An 18,824-nucleotide genomic window follows, 5' to 3' on the forward strand; every position below is an offset into this window, starting at 1 on the left:
AAAAATGGTAGAGAGCTGATTAATAACATTTGAGATGAAGTTTAACCAATGAAATCACTTTGGAAAAAGAACCACACCAAGAACAAAATAAAAATACCTTTTATGAAAGCTTAAGGTTTCAAATATTCCGATATGTTCTTACCTGTCAGTGATATTTTGGTCTGCTAAATACACAGCCACATGGCTGATGTCACACCTGCCACCAACACCCTCTGATGAGTGAGGAACCTGTTTACACAGCACAAGTTCAACTACCGCTAAAAGGACCCTCTTTGTTTCTTCTACTACAACCCCAGAGCTAAGCACCAATAAGAAAATGAAACCACTCATTAGCCTGCTGACCAAACATAACAATCTACCACTGTCTCTCGGGTGGAGGAAGGAGTGGCCGCCGGCCATCCTCTTGCTTGAAGACATCCTCCCTGCTCTTCCTCCCACTGCAGTCCCCTCTACACCCTCAGGTGCTGAGGTATCCAGCACGGCAACAAGCATCACTAGGAAACACCTTCGGGAAGAAGCCGTGTGTTCTAGCAAACGGTCCCTGTGGCGTTCTGGGGCGACCTATAGGCACACGGGGCGCCTCCGCAAACATCACTTACTGTGCCCGGCATGTGGCTCCTCTCACTCCTCCCGTTCTGAGAGCTGCCGTTTCTGAGCTTCTTCTTCTTCTTGACTGTCTCTCTGTGCTCTTTCTGCCTATTCTGCACTTCAATCAGAGCAGAGATAAAGCTGTTTTCCACCTCCTTCTCAAACTCCAGCTCGTCCCTCAGGGCCAGCTGCTGCACCAGCTCCTCCGAGTACTCCTTGATGGCTGTCTCGATCTCTTCCAGCAGTTCATTCAGTTCAGACACGGACAGTCTTTTCACTCCTGTGGCCAGAAACAAAGAGCAGCACCCACACTGAGACACGCCCGTGTCAAGGCAGCGTAGTGGGGTGGTTTAGACCAAACAACAAAATCAAAGTCTAAGCAGTTACGCTGACTGTTTGGGATCTCCTCAGAGGCTAAGAAGTTCTGGAAGGTAGATCTAAGTAGAGATGAGTAGGCGATGTCACTCAGCTGAGATGAAAAAAAAAAACTAACAATTTCTTACATGCATATACCAAGCGTCCCACGAATAGCACTATAGCCAATATAGTACTGAAGCTGGTATGAGGAAAAGAGCAAACACGGAAGTGGAGGGGGCCCAGAAACTCCCTGCTGACATGCAGGGACAGCAGGGCAGGGTTCGGAGAGGAGTCCATCTGAAAGGATTAAACGGAACGCTTGTTCAATCGTATATGCCCCTCTCCTGAAACTAGCCGACATCAGGAAGGTAAAAGGACGGACAGTTCACGGAGGTCACCCCAGCTACCATGGGGATCCAGAAGGACACGGCTGAAGCCCTAACGCCTGAGACTCACCGTGAGACTGGATGAGCGGGAAGGTAGGATTTGGACAGGTCATCCAATGACAATGACTTCATTAGATGGACTTTAATCCAATGTCAGTGCTGTCCTTACAGGAAGAAGTATATCACAGGAGGCAAAGAAGGCCACCTGAACACCCAGCGAGGGAGAAGCCAAGCGGCTGGATTTTTACACCTGGCCTATAGAGCTACGATACTGTAAAATGCCACTGCCCCAGCTGCCTGGTCTGAAGGACTGTGCATTATGGGAGTGCTAGCTAACTAATACATACTTCCCGTACCTTACCACGCATCAGTGCTGGATTTTGGAATCAGGACCCCAGCAATGCCAAGGGCTCTATCTATAGAGCTGTGGCCACATCACCTCAGAGGGAAAAATGGTGTGTGTCAGAGAACCTTCCACAGGTTAAAAAGAAGTCACATACTACAAAGGGACTGAAGCAGGCCAGCCTCAGACCTCTGGTCAAGCCACAAATACAAACCCAGATCACAAGAGGGGTGTCATCCAGCAGAGAGCCAGGCATGGCGACAATCACAGATACACAGAGCATTCTCATGCTGGGTACAGATACTCAGAATCTCTTTGTGACGACTAACCACACGGTATTTATAGTTCAGTGTTCTCATATACAAACACAGATTCAATTCTAGCAAAATTCCACTTCTCCAAATCCCTCAAAGCTCTAGCAAAGACAACTATTTGTCAACATAGGAACTATTTTCAATAAATGCATACACTCTTGCTTTTTATGGGCTAAACCATCTCTCCCAAAAATACATGCTGATGTCTTAACCCTCAGTACTGCAGAACACACCAGCATTTGGAGTATTTACAGATATGAAGTTAAAATGGGGTCCAAGGCTGGTCCTCAATCCAGTGTGACCCATCTCTTAGAACATGAAATGTGAACACAGATATGGAAAGAAGGAAGGTCAGGGAAAGGATGGCCACCCACAGGCAAGGGAAGAGAAACAACCAACCCTTGACCTTGAACCTCAGACCATCAGAACAATCAGGAAACATATTCAGGCTGTTGAAGCAATCTAGACTGCAGCAAATTTTTCTAGAAGCCCCAGCAAACTAATTCAGGGTTTGAAGAAAACACAACACAGTCCTGAACAATGACCAAAGTATGTACAGAGAACTATACAGCCAGAGGACCCAAGAAGATGAAAGCTCTCTGGAGATGACAGTGTCATGTGTTGACCCAGACAGAAAGCACATTGACAGAGGGAAGGAGACTCTTACTCTCTTCATAGCTGCTCATGCTAGACCTCTTCAGAGTCTGAATCTCCTGGGAGAGCGTGGAAAGTCGGTCGGACGGTGTGGGAGTCTCATCGTCTTCCAGGTCTGGTGACTCCTGCATCATTTCTTCGATTTCTTCAATAACCTTCAAAAACACACCCTGCTGTTATGAAATGCATGGAGAAGAGCCCGACTGCACAACAGCACTCAGCAGACACCCAAGAGGAAGGGACATTACGTCCTTATTATGTGCAGGAATCACAGATAAACACAAACACAGTTCATCAAAAGGAACTACTTACAGTATGTGAACACAAAACTAAACAAAATATGATCTGGGATATCCATTACAATTCAGCAGACCCTAGTAAATGCCTAAAAAATGGAGCCATGATTTATGCAGACATAATAAAGTTACAGTTAAAAGATGGCAAATAAGGGCAAATGTAATCTAGTTTAACCAAAACCTATACATAAAACCTATAAAATATAATATTCATAAAAATATCCATGAATAAAGCAGGTAGTTAGCTCTCTAGCAGCAAAAGAATTTCATTTATTAATTCAGTGAAAGACAAAGGTGTATTTCTAAATTGCCAAAGACAGAATCAGATGGGGGAAAAAAGCTGCAAGAAGAAGGAAGATTCCAGGAATACACGCGCCTTTAATTAAACCCTGACCTACTGTCAAACACAGCGTGACTCAAGCCTTGCAACTGTACTTTGTCTGGTTCCGGACTCTAAGAGTGAAAAGGGAAGTCAAAACTTTAAAGGAAGGCAGAAAGATACTAAATATTTTTAAATGGGTGGGAGGCCATTTAAGTATTGAGAAAAAAATTTTAAATACAATTCAATAAAGATAAAAAAAACCATGAGTACATTTAACAGTATCTATAAATCAGCAAACTTAATACATAACTCTTCAACTGGTGAAAAGTCAACCCAAGAAGGACAATGCTAAAGAGGAAGGAAACCTTCCCAAACAGGAATTGTGATCAGTAAAATGAGACATTCAAGGAGACTATAGAACTCATTACTCGGGGAGATAGGACTACTCAGGGTCACATCTCTTTCTGGATTTTCATGCCCTCCATAGAAAGCATTACTTGTCTCCTTCACACCAGTTTTCCAAGTCTAGAACCATCCAACCACAAAGGGAGGCAGGGACCATCAGAAGGACATCATTAGCGTGTATATTTACTCCTCTGACCTTGTCGTAACGTATCTCCTCACTAACCTTCTCGTCCCTGCCTAAAAATAAGACATGACGGAATTCACAGCCCACGGAGCCATGGAACATTTTATTTCAGGAAGTTCTGCCGTCACACTCTGACAACACGGCAGAGGTGGAAGGGATATTCAGAAATGACAAGGCTGACTTGACCAGTTTCAAATGAGTACAGGGTTGACATAACACGGAGCTACACAGGTAAAAAGCTTGCTTCTTTCTACGGTGCATAACAGACACTTCTATTATTTGTTAAAGATGCTTACCTGAGGTTCTACAAAACTACGTCAGGCATAGCAGCTCAAGCCTTTGATTCTAGCACTCAGGAGGTAAAGGTAAGTAGTTTGCGGCTACCTTGGCCATGATAGTTTCAGGTCAGCCAGTGCTACATGGTGAGACCTTATCTCAAAATAAAATCACCAGCTCAAATATAGTCCAGTTCACTCGTGTTAGGGTAACCTTGTAATCCTCCATTAGTAACTTGTAATCAATCACAGACAAAGCCTAGCATGGAAATCTCCCCAATTCCTCGGACAGCATATACCGTATTTTACCCTCTCCACTAAAGACTGAATGTCAAGGCTGCATTAGTCGTACAATCGAGGGCAAACCCTGGCATTCTGACAGGCATCATCTGCAGCCATAGTAAGAAATGGCTCTCAGCTCCAGGCTCTGCTTCCCCTCCATACCTGGTCTGCGGTGAAGAGGGGCTCCTCGTTGACACAGGAGACGATGATCGAATGCATATCCAACTGCTCCCTCAGCTCCTCCTCATCTGAGGTGTCAAAGAGCAAGCCATCATTCATCTAAAAACGAAAGTACTCCCATTTAAAAGCAAGTCCTTATGATGCAAATGTCAACATTCCTGGGTCAAAGAAATAACAGGAAAGAGCATGCAAGAGAGAAAGTCCTTGGAAAGGAGTCCTTAGTCACCCTAGACCAGGCCACACAGCGTGTTACCTACTCCCCTAGCAGCAGTAAGTACAGTATAGGACAAACTGTAAAACAACAAGGTATGGCACAGAGCTATTCTTCCAGAAGCAACAGCTACAAGAGCAGCATTAAAAACTGATACTTGACCGGGCGTTGGTGGCACACACCTTTAATCCCAGCACTCGGGAGGCAGAGGCAGGCGGATCTCTGTGAGTTCAAGGCCAGGCTGGTCTACAGAGCCAGTTCCAGGACAGGGTCCAAAACAAAAACAAAACAAAACAAAAAAATTGATACATGTATAAAAGACAAAAACAGTATTTATTAGCAAATTGTAAGGTGCTGGGATGAGCAGAAGGTAGCAACAAGCACATAGTTAACGAACTGGAAAGTGTTTCAGGTCTACAACACTATCTACAAAGCACTTTCTAATATCCAAATACTTAGAATAAAAGTAATCAACATCCTTGGAGACAGGACCCATTCATGAGACATTTAGTCCTTCCAAATGAACATCCCTCCTTCCAAAAAAAGAAAGAATACTTCTATGTTCCTAAAACACCTTCAAGCCTAACTATGCTGGAGAGTCTCCAATGACCTCAGCTCCACGCTACACTGTGCTCTGTAGCCCGGAGGCTGACCATATGACCAGATCTAAGGATGCCCTTGATCTCTGGCTTCCACTTGGTTACACATCACTGGTGGACAGGAGACTGCCAGGTGAGGAGGAGAGGGCTGGGCACTCATCCTGCTATCTTCCTCTTTGCCAGGATGCCATTTGTCAGCTCTGGCTCTGTACCAAAGAATGGGGCTCTTGTCAAGCAGAGTTCTCCCCAGTTCATTTATCCAGATTCTAGAAACTTCACTCTCTCTCTCTCTTTTCCATTTTGTCTTGGGGCTGCTAATGTACTCGTGTCTGTTGCCAGGCCTGGGGTTCCGCATTGTCCAGAGTCTGTTACCATGCCTGGGGTACCGCATTGTCCAGTGTCTGTTGTCATGCCTGGGGTACTGCATTGTCCAGTGTCTGTTGCCATGCCTGGGGTCCTGCATTGTCCAGTGTCTGTTGTCATGCCTGGGGTACTACATCGTCCAGTGTCTGTTGCTATGCCTGGGGTCCTGCATTGTCCAGTAGCTGTTACCAGGCCTACCCAACCCAGTACAAACAGCCCCTTTAGGAATACTGAGAGTTCTGTGTCAATAGCAACTGTAAAAACTACCTGAGGAAACTCAACAGAGTCAAGGAATGATTAACTAGATAGCTGGCTATGAATCATTCACTTCTTGTCACATGACTATTCTGCTGGTGGACAGAAGTAAAATTAGAATGCTATTCTCCAGGAAGAATTAACACACGGTGATAACAATAGGACAACAAGGGCTACACAGTATACCATTAAGATGGTTATATATTATTATATACTTATTAGGTAGAACACCAACAAACTGTAACCTCAAGTAAGTAATTTTAAGTAAATAAGAACCTATAAAATTCAAATGTCCCAAATCAGAAGCTTTTTGGGAAGCAACATGATGTCACCAAGGGAAAGTTCCTCATATGAATGCGATTTTCAAAACGCAGGTACATCAAAAGCATTACATAAAACTGTCATCAAACTATGTACATAAGGTATACGTGAAACAAAACTATATACTTATGTTTATATCTGGCTCCCACCTCCGTATCCCAGCGCGTACCTACAAATATCCTAAGTTTTTAAAAATCCAAAGTTGGAAATATTAAATCCCAGGCATTTTGGATATGGAACATTCAACCATTATAAATATAATATAGTTAGCATAACTAAATTAACATGTTTTAGGCAGACATGGTAACACAGGCTTGTAACGCCAGCGAGAGGCTGAGGCAGGAGGATCTGAGTCAGTTCACAGCCAGTTAGTAACATCCTGTCTCAAAATGAAAAGTACAAGAATGGTTAGGGATGTAGCTCAACCGCAGAGTGCTGACACAGGATGCTTAAAGCCCTGGGTTCAAAGCCCAGGGCTTGGGGGAAGGGAGGTTTATCTGGAAAAACGATTTCATCTACTAGTACATAGGATATATTTAAACCTCAGGACACAATGGAGAGGATGCAGGCCCCCCGAGCTCCCCAGGCCCTCACACAGGAGCTTTCAGATGAACGTCAGCCAGAATAAAGCTGATGAATGAAAAAGCCATAGGAAGTAGCCACGGGCATGCTGGCTTCCCTTGGGGGGCTGGGAAAGGCCTGCTGTTTACAGGTCCACTGTCCGCATGGACTGCGATTCCCTGAGGACCCTCAGAGACAATGCACCTCCTCTTTCTGTTTCTCACAGCATCTTGGGCCAGGAAAGGTCTGGCAGCGCAGAATCTGACACACACACACATACACCCGTGAAATTTCAGAACACCATGTGTAAAAGACAAAAGGAAAAGAGCAGACGGAAGAGTCAGGAATTAATATATCACTTGAATTTGCAACAGCAACAATAGGTGCCAGAAAACAATCAATGCAATTTTCCTGTTCAAAAAAAAAATCCATCCTGGAACCTGGAATCTAATGTCCAGCCAATTTAACAACTAGGCGGAAGCTAAAAATAAAGACATTTTTAGATGTGCAGTACTCAAAGAATTTACCTTTCCCGCACCCATTCTCAGAAAGACACCCACAGGAGGCTGGAGAGGAAGCCAGGAGACAAACTCGAGTGCTGAGACAATGCAGAGGTAAAGGTCATTCTTGCAATGCCAGAGGAAGTCAAGGTCCCTGAAGGTAAGAGAGAACGCAACAGACTCACACTAAAACTGCCACTGCACCCATATGAGAAGAAGACACTGAAAACTCGGGGTCTCTCACACTGTCTGTCAGCCACCACCTTTAACCCTGAAACTCTCACATGGCCCTGGGTCTATATAGAGTAAGTCTACAAATCAAACATCTACTGATAACATGACATAAGGAAATTTAGAAATGTATTTTACAACGCTTCTTTTAGTAAACATGTTATTTTTTCCATGTATTTGTAATGAAAGTAAATCTGCATAGTAGCAGGGTACATGAACATGTTTATTTTTACATAATGAACTAAATCTTAGCTGAAATTTTGATACCCCAAGACACACAAGCTCTTCACTGCTTTTCAGACTCCATCAAGCTTTTGATTTGCAATCCTCACTGCTAAGAACGTCAAACACACAGTGTAAAAGGCCAGAAGCATGTTTAGGGGCATTCCAGAGACCACTGGAAACCTGTCCCGGTCCTAAACCTAATTCACTGAACAAGTTCTGACGGAACTCACGTCAGCAACTCAAACAACAGTTACTGAAGTCCCACACTCGAATGCATTACAATCTGAAGACACACTGCTGGGATACCGGTGTGGTGGAATGCGTTACAATCTGAGGACACACTGCTGGGATACCGGTGTGGTGGAATGCATTACAATCTGAGGACACACTGCTGGGATACCGGTGTGGTGGAATGCATTACAATCTGAGGACACACTGCTGGGATTCCAGTGTGGTGGAATGCATTACAATCTGAGGACACACTGCTGGGATACCGGTGTGGTGGAATGCATTACAATCTGAGGACACACTGCTAGGATTCCGGTGTGGTGGAATGCATTACAATCTGAGGACACACTGCTGGGATTCCAGTGTGGTGGAATGCATTACAATCTGAGGACACACTGCTGGGATACTGGTGTGGTGTCGAGGGAGAACAGGAAAATGGCACGTCCTTGGTTTCTATAATCAAACAATAATGTTTCCGTAGGAACAGGAAGCTTTGGATGCACAGTAGAAACGCTGTGATGCACGTTTTACTGGAATAGTCTCAAATCAGAGTTGAGATGTTACAGGTGACATTAGTAAGTGCTTGGTGGCATGTGCGAGCCAGAGTGCACATGCTGTGTGTTCAGAGCCAAGGCTGCAGTAAAGTCATGGGTACAACGAGCCGACATTGCCAGAAAGACCTTGGGTTCATCACACATTTGATCCTGGATTGATTTGGGATGCATTCAGAAACTGTTTACTGTGGCCAGATTTCTTCCAATTCCCACATTCCCTTCCACAGCTCCATCTGGGGTCAGACCCACAGCCTAAGAAGCTGCAGCCCTGCTAACACATTACTGAAATGAGGTTTATGGTCCTGTGAGGCCGACTGACGTGTGACTGTAAGTAAGTATGCCACATACACGTCAGGGTGAACTTTACCAGGGATCTGACAGGGTTACACTGGGAGAGCAGGAGGAGGGAGAGTCGGTGTGGGGTTAGAGTTGGAGAATGGAGGACAGGAAGAGCGCAACTTCAGCCTCTGGGAAGGTCAATGCGCAAAGTCCAACCGCGAGGAATGAAACTGGTCAAGGAGGTTGTCCGCTAGAAGCAGCCGCTGAAGGCGGCAGAGGTGGTGCAGCCAGCAAGCATGTGGGGCAAGAGCAACCTTCACGTCTCAGTCCACAGGGCTGGCCACTACATGACGGCAGTTACTTCTCTAAGAACTACCTGAGGTAGGAAAGGCACAGAAACAAGGTTGGGGGAAGCTGGGTAAGGTCATAAATGATCTTACTTGATCATTAGAGTATGTAAGAGGACACCCATGGCCTACGGTGTCATCAGGATCCTCCCACTGCAAACTCACCTGCCCCATCAGCCTTCCTTGTAGCTTGAACATCAGAATTTTGTTTTACTTTTCTTTCCTGGCTTATAAATAAGGTTTTGATTTTAAAGTCACTATTCAGGAATACATTATCATATTTGTCCTCGGTCTACTGTAAGACATCACGATACACTAGCAAACATCCCTCGTACCTGGCATGGCGGTGTACCCTATGACTCCAGGACTGGGGAGACAGAGCCAGAAGGACTAGCAGGTCAAGTTCGTCCTCAGCGAGGTAGCAGCTCAAGGCCAACCTGGGCTACTCAAACCCAGTTAAGAGGTGAAGATGGAGAAGAGGAGGAGGAAGAGAATGTCTGTCTCTGCACAAGAAGAAATGGGAAGTTTCATGAGACACTCCAAGCCAAAATGACAGAGAAGCATTCCATCACCCAAGCACACTAGGAATGCCATCAACCCTCACTACTAAATTTCCATGACAACAGAGATAATGATGTCAGATCATCATTCCAGAAAGAGAGCCAGGCCCACTCCCCACAGAGATGAGGTACATCAGGGCTGAAAGTGCTTAGGCCTTTGAAAGCTAACCAAGATGGACAAGGAGCTCCTTCGTCACCCTCCCAACAAGCATAGCATGCCTTCCTGGAGGCAAGTATTCCCCTCCCTCCTCCCATGCCCGGGTTTCCCTGCATTATACTGCACACATGGCAGGTGGAAAAAATATGCCCATGTAAGAATGTGGAATATGCCAGGCTTCGAGAAAGGGCCCAACAAATGCAAAAATGTGTGTCATGACCGTCAATGAAAGAAAACGAAATCTCACTGTTGTTTTCCTGAATGCTGCTAACACAAAAAAGCAAATCATTCTCTTATTCTTAAGAATAAAAAATTGTCCATATAGATGCCATTTTGTAATGAGGCTAATCTAAAGAGTACTTCCAAAAGCTAAACTTCACTCAGTCATGGAAAGAATATAGCACGAAATGGCAATGATAAATAATACCACTTTCCCAGGTTAAAATTTTTCTTAATTATATATCACCTTAAAGAGTAACATGATTGCTTTGATATAATTCTTGCACATTTGTTCTTCAGGAACTCCATGCATACTGTGATCTTTCTGGGGAATGGAGTTCCAACCCAATTCTATTCAACAAAAGAATAGCCACAGCATGATACGTGAGTGACAGACTCATTACACTTGTCAGTGTGAATCTACTGGGTCTTTCCAGGGGAAGCCTTTCACGTTCGGTCCTAGTATTAACCAGCAAATCTTTACCTGTCACAAGCATGGCCACAGCGCTACTCTGGCATTGGAAACAGTATCCAAAGGACAACAAGAGGAGTGAGCTACAGAGTAACAACAACCCAAGGCTTATATTTTATTTAGTTGGATCGGAGTGCTTGGCTCATGGTGCTAATGTGCTTCTTTTGCAAACTATGAAAGGAACTATTTATGCTACTCTTCTAGCAGGTCAATAAGGAAATATGCCATGAGTCCTTTCAGTCCAAACAAAAAGAGAAAAGAAATTAAAACAAGGCAAAATTTCCATCATGGTTTCTGACTTTACAGTCTCAATGATAAGGTTATCTGCTCATTTACTTACTCCACAAACAGGCTACACAGCCCTCACTAAGTGCCAGGCATAGAGACAGTTACTAGAAAGTCACAATCTTAAGGACAGGCTCAGGAACATGCTTAGCAAGACAGCACAGTGATGATTTGAAAGACAATGAACGCTGGGCTGTGGAGACTATCACCCATGAGACAGCAGGGCTAAACTCCATGGGACAGAAAACAAATCCTATAAAAGTTCACGTCTCCACAGGGCTCTCCAGTTTCCACACAGATTTAGGCCATGGCGAAGTAACCATCTGTCAGTGATGCTGTAGGTGGGTTCTCCCCATCCGAGACGCTGGATTAAGTGTCCTTTAAAGATCCTTCCAACTCTAAAATTGTATAATTCCATGAGATCAGCAAAGGCTAAAACAGTAATAGGACACTTGGGGGTGGGGGACTTGGACAAAGCCCCAAACAACAGCTAGGCCCTAAATAAACAGAAGATGGAATGAAAGCTATCTAGCTCCTGTCCTGTTTAGTGCATGCGTTAGGTCAGCCTGCAACGCTTAAAGGGGTCAACGACAGGGAGAAGCAGTGAGGCTGGTGAGCTACGAGAATCCCAGCAGGCAGAGCCAGAATTCCATCTCCACTAGAAACTGAAAGCAACGGGCTTTTCCACGTCACATATTTAAGAAAATCGTTTCATGAAACATTAACAATGCTATTTAACATGCTGACAGCCGCACCGTGCCCAATGATGGCACAATCACACTTAATGAAACAGAGTGTGCCAGGGGATCTGACGCGAGCTTACACTGTTCTCTGCTGAAGAACTTAAAGCAGGGTGAATGTGAAATCTAAATAATGTGGCTGTGCTGCCCGTCAGCTTTAAACAAATGTAACCCGTGAGTGTCTACCTCAAACCGCTCCCTTTTTTGGCTCCCCAGTCACGGTGTCGCTGTGATCACACTGATACATAAGGCATCTCCATGCGGCACTATCAGGACGGACACGCGTTAGAAAGTAAAAATCAGCAATGGGAGGGATCTGGGTGCTAAAGTGGGGAGACACAAGCATGAGGACCTAAACTCAGATCCACAGCACCCACATGAAAGCCCAGGCACGGTGGAGTGTAACCTGTAATCCCAGAGCTGGGGGAGGAGACTGGAGGACGCCTGGGCCTCGCTGAACTAGTGAGCTCCAGATTCAATAGGAGACTTTATCTCAAAAAATAAGGCAGAAAATGACTGAGGTGAACACCCGATGCCAACCACCAGATAAAGGCACACAAATGTACATATGCACACATATGCACACGCTCGCACATACCTGAGTGTACATATACATATATGCACACAGAAAGTCAAGAACAGAAATGGCTTTCAGTGGTTCCCCAGTATTCACAGGAATTTGCATTGTGCCCAGCATCACTAAATTACATAACTGCTGATATTCCAGAACCCCCAACATATTAAATAAATAAAAGGGCAGGAGTCTGAGTGATCTCACCATGTCACAGTTCGGTTGTGTAACCAGAAGGAAATGGAGATCTCTGGTGACAGGATTCAGCAGCCACCTAAAACTGAACACGTGAGGGACACAAGACTGCCCTGGCAAAGAGACAGCCGTGGAAACGAGACGGCAAGAATGGGTCGGCCAGTAGCGTGGAAACACAGTCCCACAGGCGTGTCCACAGTCAGCGCTGGCTCTGCAGCCGCTCTGATCAGGCTCTCACTTACCCCTTTCTCTGAGAGGTTCAGAGTCAGCAAATGCAAAGCCCTCGTGTGGGACGACTTCCAGTCCACAGGCATGACATTCCCATAGTTATCTGTCAGGGCATTCCAAATCCTCAAACAGAAGAAGACAGCAATCAGTGAAATGCAGCACCCTCACCCCAGAATAGGGGATCGGTGGGCAGGGGAGGAGGGGAGGGAGAGGGAACTGGGATTGACAGGTACAACAAGCTTGTTTCTTTTTTTTTTTTTCTTTTTTCTTTTTTCTTTTTTTGGTTTTTACGAGACAGGGTTTCCCTGTATTGTTTTGGAGGCTGTCGGTCCAGCCCAGCCTCGAACTGACAGAGATCCAGCTGCCTCTGCCTCCCGAGTGCTAGGATTAAAGGCATGTGCCACGACCGCCCGGCCGCTTGTTTCTAATTCAAATTAAAAAAGAAGAACCGCATGCAGATGGCAAGAGAAACTTTGGAAAAAAAAATTTTTTAAATAGAAGGTGCATTGTTTCTTAGAACAACATCAACAATACCAGAGTCATGGAAAGTCACATAATCGGACGGACTGCGCGCAGGATACTGTTCAAAGTTTATAGGACACACGCACAGGAGAGTGACAGCACATAGACACACACACATACATACATTAAACATAAAAAAACAAGCAGTGTAAACAAACAGACGGAGATACAGACTCACAACACACACGAAAGTGTACAAATTCACTTAATCCTCAGAAACAATATTAGAAGCAGAAACCTTTATTATCTTCATTTTCCAAGCGAAGAGCCAGGAAACACGGAAAATCACAGCATTATCTCCAGAAACACACACAAAGCAAACACGCTGTGCCTTCCAAAGGCATGCTATACTTTCTGGAGCAAGGATCCAGGCTCAGTGTGAGAGCTGGGCATAACATCTATTTGCATTGTAACAGGACAGGGACTGGGGCTGATGAAAGTGGAAAGAGTGAGGGTCACATAAATTCACACGGGTTATACAGTCAAAGCCATCACCACGTATTATCAAACAGCATCTGGGGTCAGGGCAGTGGGGTAAAGCAAAGGGGCATTGAACTTGGACTCAGGAAACAGATCCATATGTGTATTCATTTTCTCTTGGCCAATCTTTGGCCAAGTTCCTTAACCTACCTGGGTATCAGAGGCCCAGCCACAACACAAAAGCTTAGACATGAAGTAGGCACCATTTCCAGCTCCAACATTTTAAGCATTAACTCAAGCAAATTGTATTGAAAACCATTACAAACCACAATGGACAAAGAGGGTAGACTTCAGAATCAAAAGTCAGGGTTTGGTGCAAAAATAATAACCAATATAGCAAAACTGATGCTTTATGGGGGTGGGAGGAAGTCTAGGTTCATAGGCATCCATAAGATAAAATTTAAGTAGCTAAGTTCATAGGCATCCATAAGATGAAAGTTAAGTAGGCAAGTGATACTACACATCTGAGCTACTTCCTGGGAGTCTACACTAACATGTCACATTTTTTTTATGTTAAAATTGTAAAAGGTATCTAATTGTAAATAATACAATTAAGAAATATTTAGATAAGCCTTTTTTTTTTCCAAGTTGGTTAGCAATCAGGATACAATCCCAGCAAAGGCAAAAATATAACAAGGCAGGTTTAAAACTGCAAAAGTGGGCTGGAAAGATGGCGCAGCGGTTAAGAACACTGACTACTCTTCCAGAGGTCCTGACTTCAATCCCCAGCACCCACATGGTGGCTCACAATCATCTATAGTGCAATCTGGTGCCCTCTTCTGGCCTGCAGGTGAAAATACAGATAGGGCACCATATGCAAAAAATAGATTAATTTAAAAAAATAAAATAAAACACAACTACAACAAGGAAATAACACTTCTTTTAGCCAGGTGGTGGTACACTCTGTGAGTTCGAGGCCAGTCTGATCTGGTCTACAGAATGAGTTCCAGGACAGCTAGGGCTGTTACACAGAGAAATCCTGTCTCGGAAGCCAAAAAAAAAGCAACATACTTTGATGTAATAAGAAAGGATTCTATGCTTAAGGATAGAAGCTTCCAGAAGTATAACATCCCAAGGAGTGTGTGGCTTCCAAACCCAAATCAACCACAAGAAAAACATGAACCCAAAAAGCCCTACAAAGTGGGGTCTACCTCCCTACCAATCTCGCTGTGAGAGGCTCCCTCAGACTGCCTCCCAGATGGACCTTGATGTTCTCTAGTATCAATAAGCCAGAACTGGTGGCAATGGCAGCTCCTGGCAGAGGGTAACGGGAGATACTTGCCATCCTGGGCCACAACCTTGAAACCCTAGCAGCTGACTATACATACCTAACCCTGGCCAAGGACACAGACTAATCTAAAAGGCGAGGAGTACCAGGTTTGGAGGAGTTGTTTTGTCTGCCGGTCACATCCTTCTCACAAGAAGCTGTAAGACAAAGATAGTGGAGTATCTCTCCTGGAAGGAGCAGCTGTGGGTTCCAGCTTCCAAGAAAACAGGACAATAAACAAGGCTCTCTCTCTCTCTCTCTCTCTCTCTCTCTCTCTCTCTCTCTCTCTCTCTCTCTCTCTCTCTCTCTCTCTCCCCCAAGGTCAGTACAATTGCAGCTAGAAGGACATAAGGCCAATTTCCCTCAAAAGAGTTCCGGAATTCTCCAGTCAAGACATCTGAGCTGCCTTGTCTTTATCATAACTACTATGACCTGTCATAGACAGCTGGTGGAAGCCTCCCTCCCAGCCAAAGTCCTGCGTGCAGTGGCACCTGGACCAAGGTCCTGAAGCTCTCAGCAGATGAGTACAATCCATAATGACAGACACCGACAGCCAAGCTCGGGAAGTTACACAAAAGATCCGGTCATGGTGGCAGGCAGACAAAGGGATTTCCTAACTGCTGAAGAAAGCTGGAATGGACCCTATAAAGCAAAAGTATACCAGAGGAAGGAGACAAAAGGAGTGAACCCTGGCTCTTAAAAGATGCCCAATCTGGAGACATGCACTCACCAACACAGCACCTACGAGAAACCATTATCAGGAGCAACCAGGCTAAAGATGCAACACAAATACTAAAATGCTTGCCCGGAATCCAACCCCTGCACCACAGGAAACTGGGTGTGTCAGTGCATACCTATAATCTCTGCACTCAAAAGGTAGAGGCAGAAAGATCTAGAGTTCAAGGTCAACCTTTTCTACAAAATGAGTTTGAGGCTAGCCTGAGCTACATGAGACTCTATGTCCAAATTGGGGGGAAAGGGTAACAAAAGGCTTAGTGGCTTATGCCGGGAATTCCAGCATTTGGAGGGCAGCAGGAAGATCAGGAGGGCAAGGTCAACCTCAGCTTCATAGCAAGTTCAAGGCCAACCTGTGTAACAAGAAGCAAAACAGGAAAAGCAACAAAATAGTTTAGACTTTACAGCCACCTAAGTTTGAAGGACAGGCTAAAATAAACTTTCCAGAGTGTCCAGCTGAAGCAAAAATAGGTCCTCTGGGAATCTTAGTACAAGTCACACTCACCTGCTTCAAGTTACTCCCGAATATAACCTTAAAACCCAGAGTATGCAGCTGTCTCAATAATTAAAGTGGATAAATCTACACATAGATGAGGCTATCTTCTCTGGGAAATTCCACACAACTCACCTTCTGCTATGCGCTCATCTCTGTGTTTTAAGCCCATCATAAACGTATCCCCCTCTGCCCTTGGGCAAAAGAAACGATGAAAAGGAATGGTGTTGGAATGCAGCTCTTCCATGTTTACATATGTCCCGCCCCTCCCCTCTCTGCTTTCTTGACAAAACTCCCAATTCTTGAGGAATTAAAACCGTTTTTCATAACATGAATCCTACCATCATTCAAGAAGTCCTCACAAGGCTTGGCCCATAAAGGTGGCTGCCGCCCAGAACAGTGACACTGAGGACTCACATGGTCGTTTAACTTCCAAGGATGCTCCACAGCACTGGACACGCTTGCTACCCCCACCCCCACTCACACAAGGACTCACAAAATTAACAAAATGTAATGAAAATGTTTATTTTTAGTTTCCCTCCCACTAGCCTCTAGTCCCTCCACCTCTCCAGTGTCTGGAAACGGGTCCCAGCCGTCACCTTCTCGGAGTCCTCGGTGCCTGTATGGCCTCTCTAGGGCCTTGTCTTTCTACAAACAAAACGCTCTAGCTCTCTGGCTCTCACCACTCTTCAGCTGTCTTACAGGGGGTAAAACCACGGCACAGGATCACAACTCTCACTTTGCCAAACGATAGCCGGGGTCCGGGGTGTTAATAAAGTGCTCCCATCAACCCCTGTGAACGCTCTCGCTGAAACTAATCGTGGAAGAGACTCCCTAGCCATTGCAGGCCGTCCGTGCACTAATCTTCCCGATACACAGTGGGGTCCTAGTCATTAGCAACTGCCGCTCTTAAGACACTTTTCGCCTCTGTGGCAGTTTGCTCTCGTGGTCCCAACAGACCTGTGTGACTTCCAGGGCATCTCACACCCCTGCACCTGGACACCTATCTCCACCAGGGTTCATTTTGCGGGTTGCTTTCTCTGTGAAGTCTTCATTCGGACATCCCCTTTGAAATAAGTCATCCACATCCGGTACAAATCTCTAACAAAGCACTCATGACACCCATGAAACATGGGTTCAACAAACCCACGTCCCATCCCACTGGGTGTCGCATCTGAAAGGAGCAATGCACGCTTCCAGCGGCGGTGCCAAGCCCTTGGTAGGGGCTTTAACGGAAGCGAGTTGAATGAACGAATGGCCCACACATGCCCCAGGGGGCAGGGTCTCCCACAAGGACACACACAGGGGTCTGCAGGGAGGGTTCAAGGGAAGGCAGGGGCAGCGGGCCAGGCCGCAGCCCGGGGCGGGGGCGGGGCCGGGAGCCGCCCAGGAGGAAGGAGGGCGGGGGGCGGGGCCTGCTGGGGCTCCCGGGGCCACGGGGGCAGGGCGAGGTGAGACCGCTCCCGCCCGCCCGCTCGCTCCTGGGCCCGCACTCACTCGTCCCCTTGCAAGAGGCTGCGCTCCGTGATGGGCCGCACGGTCGCCCGCGGGGGCTCGGCGTCCTTCGAGGGGCGGAAGCACAGGCTCAGCTTCTCCTCCAGGCTGCAGGCCAAGGTCGGGAAGCTGTCGCCGCCCGCGGGCGCCCCAGCTCCGGCCTCGGGGCTCGCGTTACAGTTCTCCTGGTCCTGGACGCTCCGGGCCGGCTCCTGGAACTCATAGAAATCCTGCCAGTCCCCATCCGCCGCCATCGCTCCCGCTGCCGGCGCGCGCCCCGCCCCGGCCGGCCGGCCACGCCCTGTCGCTGTAAGGCCACGCCCTTTGGCGCCGCCCACTCGAGGCCCCGCCCCTTGCCCGCCCGTTCTGGGGTGAGCGAGTCCTAAGCTGCCCTCCTGAGTCTTCACTTCCTGAGTCTTTTTTGGAGCTGGACACCAGTTCCCAGGGAAAGGAAGATCTTAAGTTGAGTCACTTCCTATGTTCTTGATCATTTAGAAATAACGTCCCTGTTTTAAACCTAGTGTCAGATTTTTTTTTGCCCAAGGGAACTCTCGTAACATTCCACCCAGAATGACAAGAGGTACTGGGAAATATTTGAGTGGTAACCGAAATTCATTCCACAAATATGTCTCTCCCACGTGCAAAGCACATGCTAGCTGAATGATTATGTGAGTGGATAGTCTCGAAGTATTTGGAAAAGGCCTAAAGATTAAAGACCCACCCGCTTGCTATCCAAGGGCATTCCCTTCTTACTGTGACTGGAGTGTTGAGGCTACGTGAAGTTTAAATGTTGTAAAAGTGTGACTGAGGTATGGGAGGGAAGTTTTGTTTCATGGATATAGCATCTCTGTTTTGCAAGTTGAAAAGATTAATGGACGCAGAGAGTTGTGATGGTTGTCTGCAGTGTGGGTATGCCGTGCCCTGAAGATGGCTAGAATTATCTACGGTAAAATTTAGGGAAAGTAGGAAGAAGCAGTAAATGACTATGAATTGACAAAACCCACATATCTTCAAATGTGTCATTTAGGGGGTAAATAATATATTATAAAGCGTTTTATATACCCACATACTCAAGATTCTATAAAATTTTATTGGGCATTTCTATCCATCGGACTTGTTTTTATGGCTGATTAAATAAAACAATGG

At 45.9% G+C, this 18,824-nt stretch overlaps 1 protein-coding gene across 3 annotated transcripts in view; it reads right to left on the reverse strand.

Moving 5' to 3' along the window:
• Positions 1-17,966, reverse strand: part of Fez2 (fasciculation and elongation protein zeta 2) — a 37,184-nt gene extending 19,218 nt beyond the window's left edge. For all 3 annotated transcript variants that reach the window (XR_005870761.1, XM_040730765.1, XM_040730764.1), the window contains exons 1-5: positions 17,682-17,966; positions 12,702-12,810; positions 4,569-4,685; positions 2,656-2,797; positions 600-868 (exon numbers count right to left, since the gene is read on the reverse strand). Coding sequence is in view for 2 of the 3 variants with exons in the window: in XM_040730765.1 (XP_040586699.1) it covers positions 600-868; positions 2,656-2,797; positions 4,569-4,685; positions 12,702-12,810; positions 17,682-17,932 (888 nt within the window). In the remaining variant the exon portion in view is untranslated. The remainder of the gene's footprint in view (positions 1-599; positions 869-2,655; positions 2,798-4,568; positions 4,686-12,701; positions 12,811-17,681) is intronic.
• Positions 17,967-18,824: the final 858 nt, after the last annotated feature.

This window comes from Mesocricetus auratus, unplaced genomic scaffold (genome assembly GCF_017639785.1).
Source record: "Mesocricetus auratus isolate SY011 unplaced genomic scaffold, BCM_Maur_2.0 Super-Scaffold_100024, whole genome shotgun sequence".
Taxonomy (NCBI): Eukaryota; Metazoa; Chordata; class Mammalia; order Rodentia; family Cricetidae; genus Mesocricetus; species Mesocricetus auratus.